Source organism: Oncorhynchus masou, chromosome 28, assembly GCF_036934945.1.
Source record: "Oncorhynchus masou masou isolate Uvic2021 chromosome 28, UVic_Omas_1.1, whole genome shotgun sequence".
Classification (NCBI taxonomy): domain Eukaryota; kingdom Metazoa; phylum Chordata; class Actinopteri; order Salmoniformes; family Salmonidae; genus Oncorhynchus; species Oncorhynchus masou.
The window spans coordinates 8,184,924-8,199,923 of record NC_088239.1 but is presented as its reverse complement, the minus strand read 5'-3'; the positions used below and the strand labels follow the sequence as shown (position 1 = coordinate 8,199,923).

The following is a 15,000-nucleotide window of genomic DNA, read 5'->3' as shown; positions in this document are numbered from 1 at the left end:
ATGAGACTAGTCTAGTCTCTCTCCTTAAACCAATATAGATTAGACTAGTCTAGTCTGTCTCCTTAAACCAATATAGATTAGACTAGTCTAGTCTGTCTCCTTAAACCAATATAGATTAGACTAGTCTCTCTCCTTAAACCAATATAGATGAGACTAGTCTAGTCTGTCTCCTTAAACCAATATAGATGAGACTAGTCTAGTCTCTCTCCTTAAACCAATGTAGATGAGACTAGTCTAGTCTCTATCCTTAAACCAATATAGATGAGACTAGTCTAGTCTCTCTCCTTAAACCAATATAGATGAGACTAGTCTCTCTCCTTAAACCAATATAGATGAGACTAGTCTAGTCTCTCTCCTTAAACCAATATAGATGAGACTAGTCTAGTCTCTCTCCTTAAACCAATATAGATTAGACTAGTCTAGTCTGTCTCCTTAAACCAATATAGATTAGACTAGTCTAGTCTGTCTCCTTAAACCAATATAGATTAGACTAGTCTCTCTCCTTAAACCAATATAGATGAGACTAGTCTAGTCTGTCTCCTTAAACCAATATAGATGAGACTAGTCTAGTCTCTCTCCTTAAACCAATGTAGATGAGACTAGTCTAGTCTCTATCCTTAAACCAATATAGATGAGACTAGTCTAGTCTGTCTCCTTAAACCAATATAGATGCGACTAGTCTAGTCTCTCTCCTTAAAACAATATAGATGAGACTAGTCTCTCTCCTTAAACCAATATAGATGAGACTAGTCTCTCTCCTTAAACCAATATAGATGAGACTAGTCTAGTCTGTCTCCTTAAACCAATATAGATGCGACTAGTCTAGTCTCTCTCCTTAAACCAATATAGATGAGACTAGTCTAGTCTCTCTCCTTAAACCAATATAGATGAGACTAGTCTCTCTCCTTAAACCAATATAGATGAGACTAGTCTAGTCTCTCTCCTTAAACCAATATAGATGAGACTAGTCTCTCTCCTTAAACCAATATAGATGAGACTAGTCTAGTCTCTCTCCTTAAACCAATATAGATGAGACTAGTCTCTCTCCTTAAACCAATATAGATGAGACTAGTCTAGTCTCTCTCCTTAAACCAATATAGATGAGACTAGTCTAGTCTCTATCCTTAAACCAATATAGATGAGACTAGTCTAGTCTCTCTCCTTAAACCAATATAGATGAGACTAGTCTCTCTCCTTAAACCAATATAGATGAGACTAGTCTAGTCTCTCTCCTTAAACCAATATAGATGAGACTAGTCTAGTCTCTCTCCTTAAACCAATATAGATTAGACTAGTCTAGTCTGTCTCCTTAAACCAATATAGATTAGACTAGTCTAGTCTGTCTCCTTAAACCAATATAGATTAGACTAGTCTCTCTCCTTAAACCAATATAGATGAGACTAGTCTAGTCTGTCTCCTTAAACCAATATAGATTAGACTAGTCTAGTCTGTCTCCTTAAACCAATATAGATGAGACTAGTCTCTCTCCTTAAACCAATATAGATGAGACTAGTCTAGTCTCTCTCCTTAAACCAATATAGATGAGACTAGTCTCTCTCCTTAAACCAATATAGATGAGACTAGTCTAGTCTCTCTCCTTAAACCAATATAGATGAGACTAGTCTCTCTCCTTAAACCAATATAGATGAGACTAGTCTAGTCTCTCTCCTTAAACCAATATAGATTAGACTAGTCTAGTCTGTCTCCTTAAACCAATATAGATTAGACTAGTCTAGTCTGTCTCCTTAAACCAATATAGATGAGACTAGTCTCTCTCCTTAAACCAATATAGATGAGACTAGTCTAGTCTCTCTCCTTAAACCAATATAGATTAGACTAGTCTAGTCTGTCTCCTTAAACCAATATAGATTAGACTAGTCTAGTCTGTCTCCTTAAACCAATATAGATGAGACTAGTCTAGTCTGTCTCCTTAAACCAATATAGATGAGACTAGTCTAGTCTCTCTCCTTAAACCAATGTAGATGAGACTAGTCTAGTCTCTCTCCTTAAACCAATATAGATGAGACTAGTCTAGTCTCTCTCCTTAAACCAATATAGATGCGACTAGTCTAGTCTCTCTCCTTAAACCAATATAGATGAGACTAGTCTAGTCTGCCCCCTTAACAACCAATATATGCATTGTACTAAGAGAGAGACAGACATAGAGAGACATAGAGAGACATAGAGAGAGAGACAGAGAGAGAGAGAGACAGAGAGAGAGAGAGACAGAGAGAGAGAGAGACACAGACAGACAGAGACACAGACAGACAGAGACACAGACAGACAGACAGACAGACAGACAGACAGACAGACAGACAGACAGACAGACAGACAGACAGACAGACAGACAGACAGACAGACAGACAGACAGACAGACAGACAGACAGACAGACAGACAGACAGACAGACAGACAGACAGACAGACAGACAAAGAGAGATGGCAGGGGATGAGACTACAATAGTGCTGCATAAAGACATCCCGACAGTACAGTACATGTATTATCTGCAAGTGATCCCGTATTTAATCTATGCCTGTTGCAACAGAGATAGTTCTATCATCATATTCTCTCTCCTATCATCATGCCTTACATACTTCCTATCCTCCTCTAAGGATCAAATCAGAACACTGCTATTAGAATTGCTAATGCTGCTGCAGATAGGCGGATAACTGTTGAACACTTTGCATTGCAGAGAGGGAGAGAGAATGAGAGTGTGTACGTGGGAGGCAGAAAAGGAGCGAAAGACAGACAAAGAGATAGGCAGGGGAAGAGAGAGAGGGAGGCAAGCATCAGGGCGAGAGAAGTAGAAAGCAAGGGGGGGATTGAAAGAGAGGGAGGAGGAGAGAGAGAAGACAACCAATGATATAACATAAAGAGAACCAGTTAAACCAGCCATTCCCTTCCAATAGCAGTCGTTGGGGCGTTTCAGACAGTCGTTGGGGCGTTTCAGACAGTCGTCGGGGCGTTTCAGACAGTCGTGGGGGCGTTTCAGACAGTCGTGGGGGCGTTTCAGACAGTCGATGGGGTGTTTCAGACAGTTGTTGGGGCGTTTCAGACAGTTGTTGGGGTGTTTCAGACAGTCTTTGAGGCGTTTTGGGTCACTTCAGACAGTCTTTGGGGCGTTTCAGACAGTCGATGGGGTGTTTCAGACATTCGTTGGGGTGTTTCAGACAGTTGTTGGGGCGTTTCAGACAGTCGATGGGGTGTTTCAGACAGTCGTTGGGGCGTTTCAGACAGTCGATGGGGTGTTTCAGACAGTTGTTGGGGTGTTTCAGACAGTCGTGGGGGCGTTTCAGACAGTCGTTGGGGCGTTTCAGACAGTCGCTGGGGCGTTTCAGACAGTCGTTGGGGCTTTTCAGACAGTCGCTGGGGCGTTTCAGACAGTCGTGAGGGCGTTTCAGACAGTTGCTGGGGCGTTTCAGACAGTCGTGGGGGCGTTTCAGACAGTCGTTGGGGCGTTTCAGACAGTCTTCGGGGCGTTTCAGACAGTCTTCGGGGCGTTTCAGACAGTCTTCGGGGCGTTTCAGACAGTCGTGGGGGCGTTTCAGACAGTCTTCGGGGCGTTTCAGACAGTTGTTGGGGCGTTTCAGACAGTCGCTGGGGCGTTTCAGACAGTCTTCGGGGCGTTTCAGACAGTCTTCGGGGCGTTTCAGACAGTCTTCGGGGCTTTCAGACAGTCTTCGGGGCGTTTCAGACAGTCGCTGGGGCGTTTTCGGGCGTTTCAGACAGTCGTTGCGGCATTATGGAGCGTTTCAGACAGTCGTTGGGGCGTTTTGGGGCGTTTCAGACAGTCGTTGGGGCGTTTGGGGCGTTTCAGACAGTCGTTGGGGTGTTTTAGACAGTCGATGGGGTGTTTCAGACAGTCGTTGGGGTGTTTCAGACAGTCGTTGGGGCGTTTCAGACAGTCGATGGGGCGTCTGTTGCCTTTAAAACTTTAAAGTGGACATATTATTTTATGCTACAACAATCTCTCAGTGGAAAACACAGAGCACCATTATCCTCTTGCAAAATCTGCATACTATTAAAAGGAATGCTGGAGCGTTCGTGAGTATATCAATAGCTAGTCATTCTGTCTTAGGGTTATTGCTAAGGCTTTTACGTAGAGAGGAACTGTATTTGCGATCTTCTTTGACTAAGGGGGAAGTTGTTTTCTATATATTTACTGATTAAAGTTTCAAGTATATCAGAGAAAAGTAAAATAATAAAAGCTTTAATTGAAGATGAAACATGGTTTTGAGCTATCATATATGCTTTGCACATGTCACCAAAACATGGAATATTGAGCGAAATGCACCATCTCAAAATATTACATATGCCACTTTGTGTTCTTCATTATATTATGCAGTAGTGTCAACCTGCCACTTTTGATGTGAACACTCAAACCTGGACTTACCTGCAAAGGTGCATTAATGCCGTGTGTCACTAAGCTTTACTGAAAGGGCTCAAATAAGTGATGGATTCTATTCATACAGTTACCCCTGCTACCTTACCTGTACCCATTTCATTTCATTTCCAAGCAAATCAAACTATTCATGAAGTTTCTAACATCCCCCCCCCCCCCCTAGTGACAAAGTCTAATCGAAACAGAAACCTTCACACACACACAAATAAACAAATTAAGCAACTAATTTACTTCTGGTTCTCTGATTAACTGAATGAGAGAGGAAAAATAAATAAATAAACATATTGCGAAGCAACAGAGCTGGATGGGACAAGAAGCAGTGATCCGTCATTATTCCAGGGTGCTTGTGGGTATTTACCACAACCCCACCATGACTCAGTCAATTGAGCATGCTGATTGCAAAATGATCACGGCACAGTGACACACAGGGGGCTAGTCCGACACTTTCCACTCACACCCAAATCAGACCATATTCAGTATTAATATAGTAACTCTACTGTTATTATGAGTGTACAAACCTGAGTGTACAAAACTTTAATACATTCATAATATTGAGTTGCCCCCCCCACCGCTCAATTAGTTGGGGCCTGGACTCTACAAGGTGTCGAAAGAGTTCTACAGGGATGCTGGCCCATGTTGACTCCAATGCTTTCCACAGCTGTGTCAAGTTGACTGGATATCCTATGAGTGGTGGACCATTCTTGATACACACAGGAAATTGTTGAGCATGAAAAACCCAGCAGCGTTGCAGTTCTTGACACAAACCAGTGTGCCTGGCACCTAACACCATACCCCATTCAAAGGCACTTAAATATTTGGTCTTTCCCATTCACCCTCTGAATGGCAAACACACACACAATCCATGTCTCAATTGTCTCAAGGCTTAAACATCCTTCTTTAACCTGTCTCCTCCCCTTCATCTACACTGATTGAAGTGGATTTTACAGGTGACACCATTAAGGGATCATAGCTTTCAACTGGATTCACCTAGTCAGGGGTCTAGTCTGGCCCAGAGAGGGTTAGTCTGGTCCACAGAGGGCTAGTCTGGTCCACAGGGGATTAGTCTGGTCCACAGGGGATTAGTCTGGTCCACAGGGGACTAGTCTGGTCCACAGGGGACTAGTCTGGTCCACAGAGGGCTGGTCTGGTCCACAGGGGATTAGTCTGGTCCACAGAGGGCTAGTCTGGTCCACAGGGGATTAGTCTGGTCCACAGGGGATTAGTCTGGTCCACAGAGGGCTAGTCTGGTCCACAGGGGATTAGTCTGGGCCATAGGGGATTAGTCTGGTCCACAGAGGGCTAGTCTGGTCCACAGAGGACTAGTCTGGTCCACAGGGGATTAGTCTGGTCCACAGAGGGCTAGTCTGGTCCACAGGGGATTAGTCTGGTCCACAGAGGATTAGTCTGGTCCACAGGGGATTAGTCTGGGGATTAGTCTGGTCCACAGAGGATTAGTCTGGTCCACAGGGGATTAGTCTGGTCCACAGAGGATTAGTCTGGTCCACAGGGGATTAGTCTGGTCCACAGGGGATTAGTCTGGTCCACAGGGGATTAGTCTGGTCCACAGAGGACTAGTCTGGTCCACAGGGGATTAGTCTGGTCCACAGAGGGCTAGTCTGGTCCACAGAGGACTAGTCTGGTCCACAGAGGACTAGTCTGGTCCACAGAGGACTAGTCTGGTCCAAAGGGGATTAGTCTGGTCCAAAGAGGACTAGTCTGGTCCACAGGGGATTAGTCTGGGGATTAGTCTGGTCCACAGAGGATTAGTCTGGTCCACAGAGGATTAGTCTGGTCCACAGGGGATTAGTCTGGTCCACAGGGGATTAGTCTGGTCCACAGGGGATTAGTCTGGTCCACAGGGGATTAGTCTGGTCCACAGAGGATTAGTCTGGTCCACAGGGGATTAGTCTGGTCCACAGGGGATTAGTCTGGTCCACAGGGGATTAGTCTGGTCCACAGAGGACTAGTCTGGTCCACAGGGGATTAGTCTGGTCCACAGAGGACTAGTCTGGTCCACAGAGGACTAGTCTGGTCCACAGAGGACTAGTCTGGTCCACAGAGGACTAGTCTGGTCCACAGGGGATTAGTCTGGTCCAAAGAGGACTAGTCTGGTCCACAGGGGATTAGTCTGGGGATTAGTCTGGTCCACAGAGGATTAGTCTGGTCCACAGGGGATTAGTCTGGGGATTAGTCTGGTCCACAGGGGATTAGTCTGGTCCAAAGAGGATTAGTCTGGTCCACAGGGGATTAGTCTGGTCCACAGGGGATTAGTCTGGTCCACAGGGGATTAGTCTGGTCCACAGGGGATTAGTCTGGTCCACAGGGGATTAGTCTGGTCCACAGAGGACTAGTCTGGTCCACAGAGGACTAGTCTGGTCCACAGGGGATTAGTCTGGTCCACAGGGGATTAGTCTGGTCCACAGAGGTCTAGTCTGGTCCACAGAGGTCTAGTCTGGCCCACAGAGGGCTAGTCTGGTCCACAGAGGGCTAGTCTGGTCCACAGAGGATTAGTCTGGTCCACAGAGGGCTAGTCTGGTCCACAGGGGATTAGTCTGGTTCACAGGGGATTAGTCTGGTCCACAGGGGACTAGTCTGGTCCACAGGGGACTAGTCTGGTCCACAGAGGATTAGTCTGGGGATTAGTCTGGTCCACAGGGGATTAGTCTGGTCCACAGGGGTCTAGTCTGGCCCACAGAGGGCTAGTCTGGTCCACAGAGGGCTAGTCTGGTCCACAAGGGATTAGTCTGGTCCACAGGGGATTAGTCTGGTCCACAGGGGATTAGTCTGGTCCACAGGGGATTAGTCTGGTCCACAGGGGATTAGTCTGGTCCACAGGGGATTAGTCTGGGGATTAGTCTGGTCCACAGGGGATTAGTCTGGTCCACAGGGGATTAGTCTGGTCCACAGAGGGCTAGTCTGGTCCACAGGGGATTAGTCTGGTCCACAGGGGATTAGTCTGGTCCACAGGGCACTAGTCTGGTCCACAGGGCACTAGTCTGGTCCACAGGGGATTAGTCTGGTCCACAGGGGATTAGTCTGGTCCACAGAGGGCTAGTCTGGTCCACAGGGGATTAGTCTGGTCCACAGGGGATTCGTCTGGTCCACAGAGGGCTAGTCTGGTCCACAGGGGATTAGTCTGGTCCACAGAGGACTAGTCTGGTCCACAGGGGATTTGTCTGGTCCACAGGGGACTAGTCTGGTCCACAGGGGACTAGTCTGGTCCACAGGGGATTAGTCTGGTCCACAGAGGACTAGTCTGGTCCACAGGGGATTAGTCTGGTCCACAGAGGGCTAGTCTGGTCCACAGAGGACTAGTCTGGTCCACAGGGGATTAGTCTGGTCCACAGAGGACTAGTCTGGTCCACAGGGGATTAGTCTGGTCCACACGGGATTAGTCTGGTCCACAGAGGACTAGTCTGGTCCACAGATATGCGTGTGTAGATATGCGTTTTCACATAATATTTTCTGTTGAGCTGTCTAGCTGAGCTCTGCTGTGAGTACCTTGGTAGCTTGTGTGTACCTAGGTAGCTTGTACTTACTTTGGGAGTTTTTACGTACCTTGGTAGTAAACTTCAGTTAGTGCTAAACACGGCTGCTAAAATCTTGACTAGAACCAAAACATTTTATCAGTGCTAGCCTCTCTACACTGTTTTTTTGTTAAGGCTAGGCCTGAAATCAAGCTTTTACTGCTAAGCTACAAAGCATTACATGGGCTTGCTCCTACCTATCTTCCAAATAAGATCCTGCCGTACATACCTACACATACTCTACGGTCACAAGACGCAGGCCTCCTTACTGTCCATATAATTTCTAAGCAAACAGCTGGAGTCAGGGCTTTCTCCTATAGAGCTCCATTTTTATGGAATGGTCTGCCTATCCACGTGAGAGACGCAGACTCGGTCTCAACCTTTAAGTCTTTATTGAAGACTCATCTCTTAACTCTTAAGTAGGTCCTATGATTGAGTGTAGTCTGGCCCAGGAGTGTAAAGGTGAACGGAAAGGCACTGGAGCAACGAACCGCCCTTGCTGTCTCTGCCTGGCCGGTTCCCTTCTATCCACTGGGATTCTCTGCCTCAAACCCTATTACAGGGGCAGAGTCACTGGCTTACTGGTGCTCTTCCATGCCGTCCCTTGGAGGGGTGTGTCACTTGAGTGGGTTGAGTCACTGACATGACCTTCCTGTCCAGGTTGGCGCCCCCCCTTGGGTTCGTGGGCTATACTCGGCCTTGTCTCAGGATAGTAAGTTGGTGGTTGAAGATATCCCTCTAGTGTTGTGGGGGCTGTGCTTTGGCAAAGTGGGTGGGGTTTTATCCTGGCTGTTTATCCCTGTCCGGGGCTATCGTCTGAAGAGGCCAGTGTCTCCCGACCCATCCTGTCTCAGCCTCCAGTATTTATGCTGCAATAGTTTATGTGTCGGGGGGCTAGGGTCAGTCTGTTATATCTGGAGTATTTCTCCTATCTTATCTGGTGTCCTGTGTGAATTTAAGTATGCTCTCTCTAATTCTCTCTCTCTCTCTCTCTCTCTCTCTCTGTCTCTTTCTCTCGGAGGACCTGAGCCATAGGACCATGCCTCAAGACTACCTGGGCTGATGACTCCTTGCTGTCCGAAGTCCAACTGGAGGTGCTGCTGCTCCAGTTTCAACTGTTCTATCTGTGGCTATGGATCCCTGACCTGTTCACCGGACGTGCTACCTGTCCCAGACAGTCAACTCTCTAGAGACAGCAGGAGCGGTAGAGATACTCTGAATGATCGGCTAAGAAAAGCCAACTGACATTTACTCCTGAGGTGCTGACTTGCTGCACCCTCTACAACCACTGTGATTATTATTATTTGACCCTGCTGGTAATTTATGAACATTTGAACATCTTGGCCATGTTCTGTTATAATCTCCACCCGGCACAGCCAGAAGAGGACTGGCTACCCCTCAGAGCCTGGTTCCTCTATAGGTTTCTTCCTAGGTTCCGGCCTTTCTAGGGAGTTTTTCCTAGCCACCGTGCTTCTACACCTGCATTGCTTGCTGTTTGGGGTTTTAGGCTGGGTTTCTGTACAGCACTTTGGGACATCAGCTGATGTAAGAAGGGCTTCATAAATACATTTGATTTGACTAGCTTGTTCGTACCTTGGTAGCTGTAGATGTCTCCAACACTGTTCTGGCGCATTATGTGATGCCAGTAGGCACTGCGAGGCAGGGAGATGGACTTGGTTAACGTTGTCTGGTTGGAATGTGTCTGAAACAGAGACAACAACATCTTGCTCAGTACGTGGGTGCGTGTCCAAAATGGCACCCAATTTTCAAGAAAGTGTACAGACTCTGGTCAAAAATAGTGCACTATATAGGGAACGGGGTGCAATTTGGGATCCAACTGTTATCTCTGGGTGTAGTCACCTCAAGGGACAGTTACAGAGGCACAAATATTATAGCCCCCCAAAAAATGCTAACCTCCCCTGTTATTGTAATGGTGAGAGGTTAGCATGTCTTGGGGATATGATATTTGGGCATCTGCAACTTTCATTCAGGACAATCCGTAATTATGGTAGCATCCACATGAATGTAGACGTGTTTAGAAACATATTATATTGTGATTTACAATAAAAGTGACTCTAAAATGACACTATACCTGAATTACCATTCATTTCTGTTAGGCAACAAATAATCTCAAACACAACCAAAACAAACATCAAATGCATCCAGCAAGTCTGTAGAGTCACAAGCTTAATGTAATCATTGCATGCTAAGAATATGGGACAAAATACACAACGTTTGAATACTTAGAGTTAACTCTTGAAACTCTGGGGGCGCAATTTCATTTTTGGATGAAAAACGTTCCCGTTTTAAACAAGATATTTTGTCACAAAAAGATGCTCGACTATGCATATAATTGATAGCTTTGGAAAGAAAACACTCTGAATGTTCCAGAACTGCAAAGATATTGTCTGTGGGTGCCCTAGAACAGGAGATACAGGCAAAACCAAGATGAAACGGCAACCAGGAAATGAGCAGGATTTTTGAGGCTCTGTTTTCCATTGTCTCCTTATATGGCTGTGAATGCGAGAGGAATGAGCCTGCCCTATCTATCGTTTCCCCAAGGTGTCTGCAGCATTGTAGGCATATCATTGGAAGATTGACCATAAGAGACTACATTTTCCAGGTGTCCGCCCGGTGTCCTCCGTCGAAATTGGTGCGTCATTTTCAGCTGCTGGTATTTTTCCATGGGATTCTGAGGGGAAAGCAGGCTTCCACGAACGGCATATCAATGAAGAGATATGTGAAAAAACACCTTGAGGATTGATTCTAAACAACGTTTGCCATGTTTCGGTCGATATTATGGAGTTAATTCGGAAAAGGTTTGACGTTTTGGTGACTGAATTTTCATTTCGGTAGCCAAATGTGATGTACAAAACGGAGCGATTTCTCCTACACAAAGATTCTTTCAGGAAAAACTGAACATTTGCTATGTAACTGAGAGTCTCCTCATTGAAAACATCCGAAGCTCTTCAAAGGTAAATGATTTTATTTATTTGGTTATCTGGTTTTTGTGAAAATGTTGTGTGCTAAATGCTACGCAAAATGCTAAGCTAGCTTGCAATACTCTTACACAAATGCTTGATTTGCTATGGTTCAAAAGCATATTTTGAAAATCTGAGATGACAGTGTTGTTAAGAAAAGGCTAAGCTTGAGAGCAGGCATATTATTTTCATTTCATTTGCGATTTTCAGAAATCGTTAACGTTGCGTTATGCTAATGAGCATGAGGTTGTATTCACGATCCCGGATCCGGGATGGGTAGTATCAAGATACACATATAAGTGAATTTCTCTCTACACTCTTGGTCTCATATAATGGGGGGATTATGTACAAAAGCGCTGTAATGTATAGGCTGTAATGTATAGGCTATAATATATAGGGTGTAACGTATAGGCTATAATATATAGGCTATAATATATAGGGTGTAACGTATTGGCTACAATAAATAGGCTGTAATGTATAGGCTATAATATATAGGGTGTAACTTATAGGCTATAATATATAGACTGTAATATATAGGCTATAATATATAGACTGTAATGTATAGGCTATAATATATAGGCTGTAATTTATAGGCTATAATATATAGACTGTAATGTATAGGCTATAATATATAGGGTGTAACTTATAGGCTATAATATATAGACTGTAATATATAGGCTATAATATATAGACTGTAATGTATAGGCTATAATATATAGGCTGTAATTTATAGGCTATAATATATAGACTGTAATGTATAGGCTATAATATATGGTGCTTGCCTACGGAGCTGTGAGGGGAACGGCACCGCAGTACCTCCAGGCTCTGATCAGGCCCTACACCCAAACAAGGGCACTGCGTTCATCCACCTCTGGCCTGCTCGCCTCCCTACCACTGAGGAAGTACAGTTCCCGCTCAGCCCAGTCAAAACTGTTCGCTGCTCTGGCCCCCCAATGGTGGAACAAACTCCCTCACGACGCCAGGACAGCGGAGTCAATCACCACCTTCCGGAGACACCTGAAACCCCACCTCTTCAAGGAATACCTAGGATAGGATAAGTAATCCTTCTCACCCCCCCCCTTAAATGATTTAGATGCACTATTGTAAAGTGGCTGTTCCACTGGATGTCAGAAGGTGAATTCACCAATTTGTAAGTCGCTCTGGATAAGAGCGTCTGCTAAATGACTTAAATGTAAATGTAAATGTATATAGGGTGTAACTTATAGGCTATAATATATAGACTGTAATATATAGGCTATAATATATAGGGTGTAATGTTTAGGCTATAATATATAGGGTGTAATATATAGGCTATAATATATAGACTGTAATATATAGACTGTAATGTATAGGCTATAATATATAGACTGTAATATATAGACTGTAATGTATAGACTGTAATATATAGGCTATAATATATAGGCTATAATATATAGGCTGTAATGTATAGGCTATAATATATAGACTGTAATATATAGGCTATAATATATAGGCTATAATATATAGACTGTAATATATAGACTGTAATATATAGACTGTAATGTATAGACTGTAATATATAGACTGTAATGTATAGACTGTAATATATAGGCTATAATATATAGGCTATAATATATAGGCTGTAATGTATAGGCTATAATATATAGACTGTAATGTATAGGCTATAATATATAGGCTATAATATATAGACTGTAATGTATAGGCTATAATATATAGACTGTAATGTATAGGCTATAATATATAGACTGTAATGTATAGGCTATAATATATAGACTGTAATGTATAGGCTATAATATATAGACTGTAATGTATAGGCTATAATATATAGGCTATAATATATAGACTGTAATGTATAGGCTATAATATATAGACTGTAATATATAGGCTATAATATATAGGCTGTAATATATAGACTGTAATATATAGGCTATAATATATAGGCTATAATATATAGACTGTAATGTATAGGCTGTAATATATAGGCTATAATATATAGGCTATAATATATAGGCTATAATGTATAGGCTATAATATATAGACTGTAATGTATAGGCTATAATATATAGACTGTAATGTATAGGCTATAATATATAGACTGTAATGTATAGGCTATAATATATAGGCTATAATATATAGACTGTAATGTATAGGCTATAATATATAGACTGTAATGTATAGGCTATAATATATAGACTGTAATGTATAGGCTATAATATATAGACTGTAATGTATAGGCTATAATATATAGACTGTAATGTATAGGCTATAATATATAGGCTATAATATATAGACTGTAATGTATAGGCTATAATATATAGACTGTAATATATAGGCTATAATATATAGGCTGTAATATATAGACTGTAATATATAGGCTATAATATATAGGCTATAATATATAGACTGTAATGTATAGGCTGTAATATATAGGCTATAATATATAGGCTATAATATATAGGCTATAATATATAGGCTATAATATATAGGCTATAATATATAGGCTGTAATATATAGGCTATAATATATAGGGTGTAACTTATAGGCTATAATATATAGGCTGTAATATATAGACTGTAATATATAGACTGTAATATATAGGCTATAATATATAGACTGTAATGTATAGGCTATAATATATAGGCTATAATATATAGACTGTAATGTATAGGCTATAATATATAGACTGTAATGTATAGGCTATAATATATAGACTGTAATGTATAGGATATAATATATAGGCTATAATATATAGACTGTAATGTATAGGCTATAATGTATAGGCTATAATATATAGGCTGTAATATATAGACTGTAATATATAGGCTATAATATATAGGCTGTAATATATAGACTGTAATGTATAGGCTGTAATATATAGACTGTAATATATAGGCTATAATATATAGGCTATAATATATAGACTGTAATGTATAGGCTGTAATATATAGACTGTAATATATAGGCTATAATATATAGGCTATAATATATAGACTGTAATGTATAGGCTATAATATATAGACTGTAATGTATAGGCTATAATATATAGACTGTAATGTATAGGCTATAATATATAGACTGTAATGTATAGGCTATAATATATAGACTGTAATGTATAGGCTATAATATATAGACTGTAATGTATAGGCTATAATATATAGGCTATAATATATAGGCTGTAATATATAGACTGTAATATATAGGCTATAATATATAGGCTGTAATGTATAGGCTATAATATATAGGCTATAATATATAGGCTGTAATGTATAGGCTGTAATATATAGACTGTAATGTATAGGCTATAATATATAGACTGTAATGTATAGGCTATAATATATAGACTGTAATGTACAGGCTATAATATATAGGGTGTAACTTATAGGCTATAATATATAGGCTGTAATGTATAGGCTGTAATGTATAGGCTGTAATATATAGACTGTAATGTATAGGCTATAATATATAGACTGTAATGTACAGGCTATAATATATAGGGTGTAACTTATAGGCTGTAATATATAGACTGTAATGTATAGGCTATAATATATAGACTGTAATGTATAGGCTATAATATATAGACTGTAATGTACAGGCTATAATATATAGGGTGTAACTTATAGGCTATAATATATAGGCTGTAATGTATAGGCTATAATATATAGGCTATAATATATAGGCTGTAATGTATAGGCTGTAATGTATAGACTGTAATGTATAGGCTATAATATATAGACTGTAATGTACAGGCTATAATATATAGGGTGTAACTTATAGGCTATAATATATAGGCTGTAATGTATAGGCTATAATATATAGACTGTAATGTATAGGCTATAATATATAGACTGTAATGTATAGGCTATAATATATAGACTGTAATGTATAGGCTATAATATATAGGCTGTAATATATAGACTGTAATATATAGGCTATAATATATAGGCTGTAATGTATAGGCTATAATATATAGACTGTAATGTATAGGCTATAATATATAGACTGTAATGTATAGGCTATAATATATAGACTGTAATATATAGGCTATAATATATAGGCTATAATATATAGACTGTAATGTATAGGCTATAATA

The 15,000-nt window shown here is 41.4% G+C and overlaps 1 protein-coding gene across 1 annotated transcript in view; it reads right to left on the bottom strand.

Moving 5' to 3' along the window:
- Positions 1–15,000, bottom strand: part of LOC135518501 (docking protein 6-like) — a 140,320-nt gene that overhangs the window by 11,152 nt on the left and 114,168 nt on the right. Inside the window, exon 7 of the mRNA XM_064943674.1 lies at positions 9,522–9,630. Within this exon, the coding sequence (XP_064799746.1) occupies positions 9,522–9,630 (109 nt within the window). The remainder of the gene's footprint in view (positions 1–9,521; positions 9,631–15,000) is intronic.